Here is a 10214-nt window from a genome sequence, read left to right on the forward strand (position 1 = left end):
CAAACTCTGGGGTTCTCTTAGCCATCATGTGACTACCTCAGTGCCTACTGATTCTCTAGCTTGCTTGGGAGGGCCTGGGATGGCAGCAGAAATAGAAGGGCTCATTTTCTGTGAGGGATATTGTATATTATCCTCCCTCTCCCCAAGTCTATGCAGGTAACAGATTTTGTCCTTTTACGACCAGTACTACCCCTACTACCTGGTCTTTCTGTGTTCCAGTTTAGCTTATTTTAAACGGATGCTCCAAATCAGAAAATAATAGTCATCTTTGCTGTGTTGAGATTCATGCCTATTATCTTTAGCTCTTCCAGTACTTAGAGATGGATGGTCCTCATTTTGCTGAGGAGGAAACAAGCGCAGAGGCCTCAGTACAATCAAGTTGGATAGGTAATAACCATTAGGATTAGACTTGAGTCAATTTAGCTGCAAGACCCATCATCTTTCTAGAAGCCACTCAACTGTTTTCCTCAAAACCTCATTTCACACACAGTGCTGGCCACCCTTCTGCTGTCCAAGGCTAGCCTTACCTCAGAATGCCTGTGATAGAATTTGCACAGCTTCAAGTCTTAGGCAGGATTTGTCAATGCTTTTGGCTTCTGTGTGCAATAGTGAATCACCCACAACTGTACAGGTCATCTTTCCATCCCCAGTGGTTAGTAGAAAGCTTTCATTTGTGCTTAGTAAATGTCTCTGTATAGAGTTATTCCTAGTACATTTCCATTACCAGGAGTGTAGGAAAGATTGGGAGCCCTTAGGATGCAGTGTCCGTAATTGTTGACAATATGCATGGCAAGGTCGTTTATACACTAAGAACAAAAGGGGAAACAGAAAAAAAAATCCTGGGCCCTAGTGATCTCTTGGGGTGGGGGCGGGTGAGCAAGAGCAGTGTCTGCTTGGGAGCCTCACGGCCTTCTTAGTGCTGCTGTCGCCGGGCGCAGGATGAGCAGGCCTCTCCCTGGAGGAGGCCCCGCCCTTGGAGCCACCTTCCACTGGGTAGATGCAGAGGTGTTTCACACGTAGAGTCTGGAAGGACCTGAAGAGCTGCTTGCCTTCCGCATCCTCCATCTCCCACAAGGTACAGGCTGAAGAATATGCTCATCTACTTAGTGTGTGACTGCTGCACTGAAGAAATGTTGGGGAAGAGGGGCATATTTCCCTGAAAATATGTTGCTAAAGTCTACATTGTACCATCGTTTTCATTTCTCCTTCCTCAAATATTTTAGAAATAAAAAAGTAGACTTACTGACTTTGAATGTCACCTCCTCGGCCCGCCTGTGGCAGTGGCATCCGTGTAGTATGTAGTCTTGAGGTCGAGGAGCAGAAGGGAGGCATGAGGGGGGCCTGGAGGGAGGGCACTTGAATCATCAGCCACAAATTATTTTTAGACCTTGAGTAATTGAATGTTTTCTGTCCCCAATTTTTGCCAAAACAGGAGGGCCACTCACTGAGAACCAGGGTGTCTCTGCCTTACCTTCTGTACTTGAGTGTGCTTTTGGGTACTGTGTGTCCTTAGAGGGAAGGAGATGGCCATGCAGAGCCTGTCACTTGCTGCCCTTGCTCCCCGTGGGTGGACACACCTCCTGCTTGTCTGTTGGCTTATCCTCTTCTGGCAGTGGCACACAGGCTTGCTGCCTGAGTTCTCTCTAGAGATTCTTTCATTCCTTTTTCCTGTGACCTAGCCCCATCATTTCTTTTCCTTTACTGCTTTCAGGTGGCCTCCTCCTCAGTCTCTATTTCCTCACTCTGATTGGAGTTACTAGGATGGAGGACTCACATGTGACCTGTCAGAACCATCCTTTAGCTAGTTTTTTTTTTCCTCCGGTAGCCAAGGAAAGGTGGCTTTTGACTTGTCATGGGTGCCACAGTGACCTGACTACACTGCCTGCCACCTACCTTAGTGACAGAAGGTGGGATCCATCTGTTTGCACCAGCATGACTGGATCGCTCGCTCTCGTTCTCTCTCTTTCTCTGTCTCTCTCTGTCTCTGTCTCTGTCTCTGTCTCTGTCTCTCTCTCTCTCTCTCTCACACACACGCAATTAGCAGATGGGAAATTTATTTTTCAGGATTCACATAAAGCTGCCATTATAGGGAGGATTCTGGTGCTAATTTAGATGCAAATGGAATCACCCAACTAGAGCTGATTACAGAAAGGTCAGGGTGCCTGTATGCTCAGTTTCACTCCTATGCATTAAGTTAATGCAATGCTGCAGTTTGGGAATCATGTCTGTGCTTGGTTCTGGCCTATTTTTTTTTTTAATAGAGTTTTGACTTTACAAAAGTGGAATGTGACACATAGTGCCACCTCTTTCACCCACCTCCTTTTTATTTTTTATTTTATTTTTTCCTACCTCCTTTTTAAAAGAAAATGTCCATTTCTGAGAAGCTTGAAATTATAATTTTAAAAAATGCATTTTGGAGGCTTCTCTGCTGTGATAAAAGGGAATAGGCTGACTGTAAGGTTCAGTTGCCATCCTGTCCAGAAAACTGACCGCAACTGCGTGTGCACTGCTTCCAGAACTAGCCATGCTGCGTCACAGGCTGTCAGGGTGGTGAGCAGATGGCACAGGTTGTTGTGTTGTATTCATATATATATGGGGGGAGCACATATATGTGATATACTGCCCTGTGTTTATTTCCAATCCAGTACTCTGTGTATGCCAGAGTTTCGCAGTATAGTACTTACCCTTTTACTACATGTGGTGTATGCTAACATTTTCTATTTGAATCTAACTAAACTGCTAGTGAACCAGTAGACACTCAACATAAAGAAGGCTACAGGCACATGTTAGAGGAGAATGCAAAAAGTTGGCAAAGAAAGAATTATTTCAAAGGATGGACTACATTGGACTCAACTGTAATGAAAGTAATCTTTTCGGAACTCCTTTCTAGAACTTGGGCTGAAAAGCAAGCATATAAGAGTGCCTAAGCAGATATATTCTGTGGGGGTACCGTTCTCCGTATCTAGTCAAGTGTAACTATTTATTTATGGAAACTTTTACTTAGGTTATTTCAGTAACTATGGTCTACCTTTAGCATAAAATAATATTTTTAAGGTTTCATACTCTTCATCATATCCTAAGCTTTATTGCTATGTATGATAAGGTACTAAGACCTTCATTGACTATTTCTATGTAAGTTTGTGATAAATCTTGGTAGTCATGTAAGGCAGAAAGTCTTCCTTATACTTGCAGTCGATTGTCCTTCATCACTGGACTCTGCCAGCTTGCAACTTTGCTGTCCTGCTAATGCTATTGCAGGGCATTGGCGGAAGATTCTACTTTGCATTCTGCATAGCAGAGTGTCTTTCCTCTTGTGGTTTATCCTTAGCTTTCAAGTGATCACACTCAGGCTCTGGGCTCATCCTCATTAAGAAGTTTGTCTATTTGGGGGGATTAGAAGAAGTTTCTGAAAGCAAGATAATGGGGCAGGAAAAGATTTTCTGGGATAAAAGGCTTCTAAAGGCTCTGAAGATATGGCGGGGAAAAGGGATGGAAAGAGAAAGGAATGAGATTTTCCTGGTTGGGGTTTTAGTTTAAGGTGAGTATGACCTCACTTTATACAGAGTTTGCAACTTGGTGAGTAATGGAATTGGGTTTTTAATATTTATAGCATGTTATGTAAATGCTGCCCCTTTGAGTGCTTTCTTAAATCCTCTTAGCTTATTAATGACAACTTTGATTTCTAAAAAGAAGTAAAATCTTTTCATTTATCCAGCCTAAGAGTAGTAAACAATAGATGCTTAATGCCCTCCTTTCATGTTAGGCCCCAAAGCCTGAGACTTATGAGGAGTTTATTGCTGGGCTTTTGAGCTTATTAAGGTCATGTGTGACTCCAGGGGGAAAACTCATGCTGCATGATCTGTACAAAGGCAGCTCCCGGGTTCTGCGTGGCCTGTCAGTCCAGCAGTGCTTGGTAGTTAAGTTGAACTTTAGCATTAGAGAAACTACACACACGACCCATTTGGAATGATTACACTATGATACTTTATTCTAGTGATAAAGATTGTTAGAAAATTAGACTTCTGCCTAAATCATTTTGGATTAAGTTTCTGCTACAGTACCCCAAGATTGCAGTATTTGAGTGAATGTGAACTAATGGAGCTACATGTTTGGAATAGTTGCAAATCATTTCCTCCTTAGCTAAGCCTAATGACATCAGTTATTTTAGAGATCTTCATGAAAAAGTCCTTTAGGCTGGGGGTGCAGCTCTGGTAGAGTGCATGCCTATAATGCGTGAAGACTTGAATTTGAGCCTCAGCCTTGAAAACAATCCTTTTCTGGGCCTTCAGAATACATGTAGAGCAAAAGGAAGGATTAAAAGCTAAGCTCAACTCTGGCAGATGTAAATTGCCACAGATTTTCAGGCCACCCTTCAATTGTGAAAGTATCTTCTGTGTGCCAGGCTTCATGCACTGTCCTGGGACAATTAAAAAGATAGAATGAACAGCCCAGGACACTGTTAGAGAAGTGCCATGTACACCTGACTGGAGAAAACAGGGAACAAAGGATGGCAGCAGTTTTCAGAAGCAGGGAAGCACTCTTCTCAGCATAGTTTATTGGCCCCGTGGTTGATGCTTACCTGTTTCCATTGCTGTATTTGAGCTAGGGAGAGTCCTTTAAAGGGGGTCAGATGACAGTGTGCCATGCTGGATGTTGGGAAGTCTCCCCTAGCTGACACCAAACTAGCTGGGGAGGCTGTCTAGGCCCCTTAGGGCACTGCTGTGTGTTACTAGGGTCTAAAGCAACAATTCAGATGAACATTATACATATCCCTTTTTTAGGGTGAGGGCAACAGAGAGCTGATTAGTTATATTTTATCCACCAGGGCTCATCTATCCAGGGCACAGCTGAGCACCAAGAACCTTTCAAAAGTAATTTAAGCAACAGAAATAGATACTGCCAAGCCTTATGCACAGATGCATCGTCCACTCAGGGCTCAGATATCTAGCAGATCTGGACATCTGGCTTCTAAACTGACCCATGGATTTTGAAAGCTGAAAATTAAAAGGAGAAGAGGAATATAGTATAAATATAGTATATAGAAGCAGAGTAGTGGTATGATAAAGTGATAGCTCACGCTTTTAAAGGAGGAAGAAAGAAGAAAAGAGATAGTCTCTCAAAAACACCATCTGTTTGGTTTAGAATCAAGTGCATTTGATTGGTAGGGAGAGTTCTAAGGTGTGGTGCTGGAATCTAAAAGCTCGGACCATTTCTGTGCTGATTTTCATGCTTTCAGAAATGGGAATCTTTCTGCCCCCTTGTAGGAAGTAAACATTATAGTGACCTCCACAAGTCTTTCTCTGCTTCTAGGAGAATAATGAAGTGTATATTAGCTCTTAAAATACTCCCAAAATGTTTGGGTTCGTATTTTCTGTAAGCATCAGATCTTCAGCTTTTGAAAAACTTGACTCTTTCAGTGAGCTTTACTTACTGAAAGATTGACGTTTTACTGCATGGGAAAAATCACATAGGTAGAAAATACTAATTTATGTTGTTAAAAATGTCACAGTTACTTTATTAAGTGGTAAGTTTTTTATAAACAATACTTTGTGCATATTATGTAGCAAAAAAAGTGACCTGCAACTCTCCAGAAATACATGTGACCACTGTAGCATTTCATGTCTGTCCCTGTCCTTTGCAGTGGTTTTACTGTCATTATACTATAATTTTGCTTGCTATTGCCCTTTTTCCTAGCATAAAATAGGTTCTTATGTTTTTGGTGTCTTGCACATAACAGATTCCATTAAATATTTATTGAATGACTAATAATGAAACAAGTTACATTGAGGTTTCTAATTAATCCTTTATTAACCATGCAGATAGTTTTAATAATCTTTTTTCTCCATTTTTGATTACATGCTAAAATCTTTATGGTATTTGAACTGCACCTAATTAGAGTTGTTGGAAGACTTGAGTTGCTGCTTTTGGCCTCTGCCTTTTTCTTACTGAATTAAAGGAAGGAAGCACACGAGTGCCTAGAGTATGTGACTGGTTCCAATGGAGCACTGAGTGTGGCACAGCCAGTGTGTCTGGGGTGGGGTCACAGCTGGGAGGCTGGGTGCCAGGAGATGAGAGGATGCTCACCCGTGCTCTCCATGCCCTTGCTCCCAGGTGACTGTGGAGGAAGTCATGACCACAACTGCTTACCTGGACCTTTTCCTGCGCAGCATCTCAGAACCAGCACTGCTGGAGATCTTTCTCCGCTTTATCCTGCTGCACCAGCATGAGAATGTTCACATTCTGGACACTCTCACGAGCCGAATCAACACCCCCTTTCGGGTAAGGAGGAAGAGAACTTAGAACTAAGGTTCCAGAGTTCGTTTGGGGAATGAGATTGTGAATGTCCTCCTGCCTACCCCCTTTACTTAGACTGTCCATTACTTTCTATTTGGATAGAGATGAACTAGATTTGTTTTTCCTCTCTAACCATGAGTGCTTTTGTCAGGGGAGAGGCACTTACTGCTTTTCATAGAACATTTTCCCTCAGTTTTTCTGTGTAGGCACTTTCTTCTGTAGAGCTAGCCAAATGAAATTCTACAGGGGTAAGATTCTGGAGAACATAGAGGCTTAGATGCTGAGGATCCAAGGAACCAGAATGGATCAGGTCTGGGGATTAGAGATCCTATTTCTATGGCGGGGGAGCGTTGAAGTGAAAGTGGGATGTTGTGAAGTCTGGATCATTCGAAAGTTGGGAACTCTGCTTAATTGAAGGTTCTCTCACTACTATTGGCTTCACCTGTCGTGACCCTCTCAAAAAGCTATTGAAATTATTGTTTTAAAAGCAAAAGGAGTCAGAGGTTCGATCCCCAGGCCTGCTGTGCTGGCCCCGCCCCTGGGGCACACTGAGATGGCAATTGAGACTGGGCATGGTGGTGCACACCCAGCTCTTGGGAGGCTGTAAGCAGGCGGATCACTACGAGTCTGATCTAGTAGTGAGACCCCTGAACACCATGTAGACCCTTCCCTAAAATACAAAAAAATAAATAAAATGAATAAAAGCAAAAGACCTCTTTCCCATCATGTAAGATGGCAGGCAAAAAAGCTGAGAAGCCAGACATTAAAGAGAAGAAACCCAAAGCCAAGGAGGCTGCTGCCAGTGGTACTAGTAAAAAGGGTAAGGTAAAGGCAAAAAAAGTCCAAGAAGTGGCAGCCTCACTGCAGGCAAAATCCTGTCCTGGTTAGAGGAATTGGCAGATACTCCCAATCTGCTATGTATTCCAGAAAGGCTTTGTACAAGAGAAAGTACACAGCTGCTAAATCAAAGGTTGAGAAGAAAAAGAAGGAGAAAGTTCTTGCTATGATCACAAAACCAGTCAGTGGGGACAAGAAGGGAGGTACCTGAGTGGTTAAGCTTCAAAAAATGCCTAGATACTACCCTACTGAAGATGTGCCCCAAAAGCTTTTGAGTCACGGCAAGAAAGTCAACATGTGAGGAAACTGAGCTAGCATCACTCCCGGCACCATCTTGATCATCCTCACTGAGCATCACAGAGGCAAGAGAGTGGTTCCTGAAGCAGCTGGCCAGTGGCTTGCTACTTGTGACTGGGTCTCTTAGCCCTGGTCATGTTCCTCTATGAAGAACACACCAGAAATTTGTCATTGCCACCTCTACAAAAATTGGTATCAGAAAAGTGAAAATCCCCAAACACCTCACTGATGCGACCTTCAAGAAGCTGCAGAAACCCAGACACCAGGAGAGCGAGATCTTCGACACTGAGGAAGAGAGATAACAGATTTCAGAGCAGTGCGAGATGGATCAGAAAGCAGTGAACTCACAGATTTTAGCAAAAATCAAAGCTGTTGAGCTCCAGGGCTGCCTGTGATCTGTTTTTTTCTCTGACAAATGGAATTTATCCTCATAAATTAGCATTCTAAATTTCTTACTAAGAACCTAATTAAATAACTAATACACTTAAAAAAAGAAAAAGAATAACTCAGTAGGTTTTTTGATTTTGATATATATATAGATATAACATATTTAACAATAATAGCATGAAGATGGGGGATGAGAACTATATAGGAGTAATATTTTTATATTTCGCTGAAACTAAGCTAGTATAAATCTGAAGGAGAGCCTGTACTCCTTCAGATGCTAGATGGGAAGAGCTGACTAGAGAAGCTACTAGCAAATAACAAAAATGCAAAAGGAATTAAGGTGTTATACTAGAGAAAATAGTCACTAAACATTTCACCTAATGTGAGCAGAATAAACATTCTTCTCAAGTGATGGGCGTTCTTCAAGACAAACCAAAAGTCTTACTGAATTTAAAAGGATGGTGATAATGCAGTGTAAGTCCTCTTCTCACATAGATTGAATTTTATAATTATTAACAGAAATTTTGGAAAATCACAATTACATAGAAATTAAGGTATATACTTCTAAATAACTTTAAGTAAATCAAAGAAGAAATCACAAGGAAAGAGAATTTACTTTGGGATGCTACAGTATGGATAAACCTTAAGGATATCCTACTAATTAAAGTGGTCCAATCATGAAAAGACAAACTGAATATAATCTATTATGAATATAAATACAGATATAATCAGTAAAACATAAGCACATAGAATCTATAACATATATTAGCATATATAAAAAGATTATACATCTCCAGTGGAATTTATCAAACCAGGACTAGAAAGCTGGTTTAAAATATGAAAATAAATGAGTGTAATTCATTATATCAAAAAGCTAAAGGAAAAAATATATAATCTCAATAGACACAGAAAATGCTTGATAACATTCATCATGATGAACATACTTAACCACAAACAGGAACTTCTTTAGTCTGAAATAAGGCATCAGTGAAAAACTCAATAGTACTATCTTACTGAATGGGGAAAAAAACTATTCCTTTAAGGTAAAAATAAGGTAAGAATGTCTGTTCTTACCAGTTCTATTCAAATAGTGCTTGAAGTTCTATTCAGGGAAATTAAACACACACAAAAAAAATTCGCCCAGAGCAGAAGTGAAATTACCTGTCTTTATAGGTGATGTGATCTTATATGTAAAAAGCTGAAGGATGCACTAAAAAAGCATTAAACGTTCTAATGAGTTTAGTAAGATTATGGGATGCAAGATTAATTAATTTTATTTTTATATAATAGCAATGGGCAGTTGAAAAATCAAATTAAAATCCTATTTACAGTAACATCAGAATTAATAAAATATTCAGGAGTAAATGCCATAAAAGAAGCATAAAATTCATACTTTGAAAACTACAAAAACAGCTAAAGAAATTAAAGAAGACCTAAGTAAATGGAAAAATATCTTGTATTCCAGGCTGAAAGACTTGATATTGTTAATATAGGAATGCTCCTCAAATTGATATGCAAATTTAATTCATTCCTTTTAAAACTTCCAGTTGGCTTCTTCATTAAAATGATGATTCTAAAATTCCTATGGAATTGCAGAGGACACAGAATAACCAAAACAAACTTGAAAAAGAACAAAGAGAACTCTTTAATTCCTGATTTCAAAGCTTACTTTAAAACTATATTAATCAAAACTAACATAAAGATAAACAGAAGAACAGAGTAGAATTGAAGTCCAGAAGTAAATTTACATATTCATGGTCATTGGTTTCTTAACAAGATTTCTGGATCTTTCAGTAGGAGAAAGAATAGTCTTCCAAAGTGGTGCAGGGGAAACTGGATATGCACCTGACAAAGAGCGAGGTGGGACCTTGCACCATGCGTAAAATTAAGTCAAAATGAATCAGAGGCCTATACAATTAACGTACAACTCTTTAAAAACATAAAGTATATACTTGTGGCCATGGCAGTGGTTCCTTAAGTATGACATCAGAGTCATGAGCAACAAAAGAAAAAAATAGATAAATTGGACACCATCAAAATGGAAAACTTCGTGCTTCAGGGGACACCAGCAAGAAATTGAAAAGACAACAGAAAATGGTAGGACATCTTTGTAAACAATATATCTAATAAGATACTTGTACAAAGAATAAAGAAAGTGCTATGCACACAAAAGCATACCACACTGATCACCTTTGACAGTGATTTGTAGGGCTTACTGTGGCAACAGATAAGAAGGATGTGTAAGTGAGAAAAGGAAGTGTTGGGTGGTAGTACTGTAAAGACAAGAAATAATTTTTTTTTCAGAGCAGGAAAATTTTTATTTGGAGAAAGAAAGCTTTTCTGAGAGCGACAGAAGGGGGGCCCACCAGGAAAGTGGGCTATCCACTGACCCTGCTTCT

General features: G+C 40.3%; 1 protein-coding gene across 13 annotated transcripts in view; it reads left to right on the plus strand.

Annotated features, from left to right (window-relative positions):
• Window positions 1-10214, plus strand: part of Fam160a1 (family with sequence similarity 160 member A1) — a 337219-nt gene that overhangs the window by 295201 nt on the left and 31804 nt on the right. For all 13 annotated transcript variants that reach the window (XM_023723673.1, XM_023723674.1, XM_023723675.1 and 10 more), the window contains one exon: window positions 6112-6279. In XM_023723673.1, coding sequence (XP_023579441.1) covers window positions 6112-6279 — 168 coding nt within the window. The remainder of the gene's footprint in view (window positions 1-6111; window positions 6280-10214) is intronic.

Source organism: Octodon degus, unplaced genomic scaffold, assembly GCF_000260255.1.
Source record: "Octodon degus isolate 3935 unplaced genomic scaffold, OctDeg1.0 scaffold00101, whole genome shotgun sequence".
NCBI lineage: Eukaryota > Metazoa > Chordata > Mammalia > Rodentia > Octodontidae > Octodon > Octodon degus.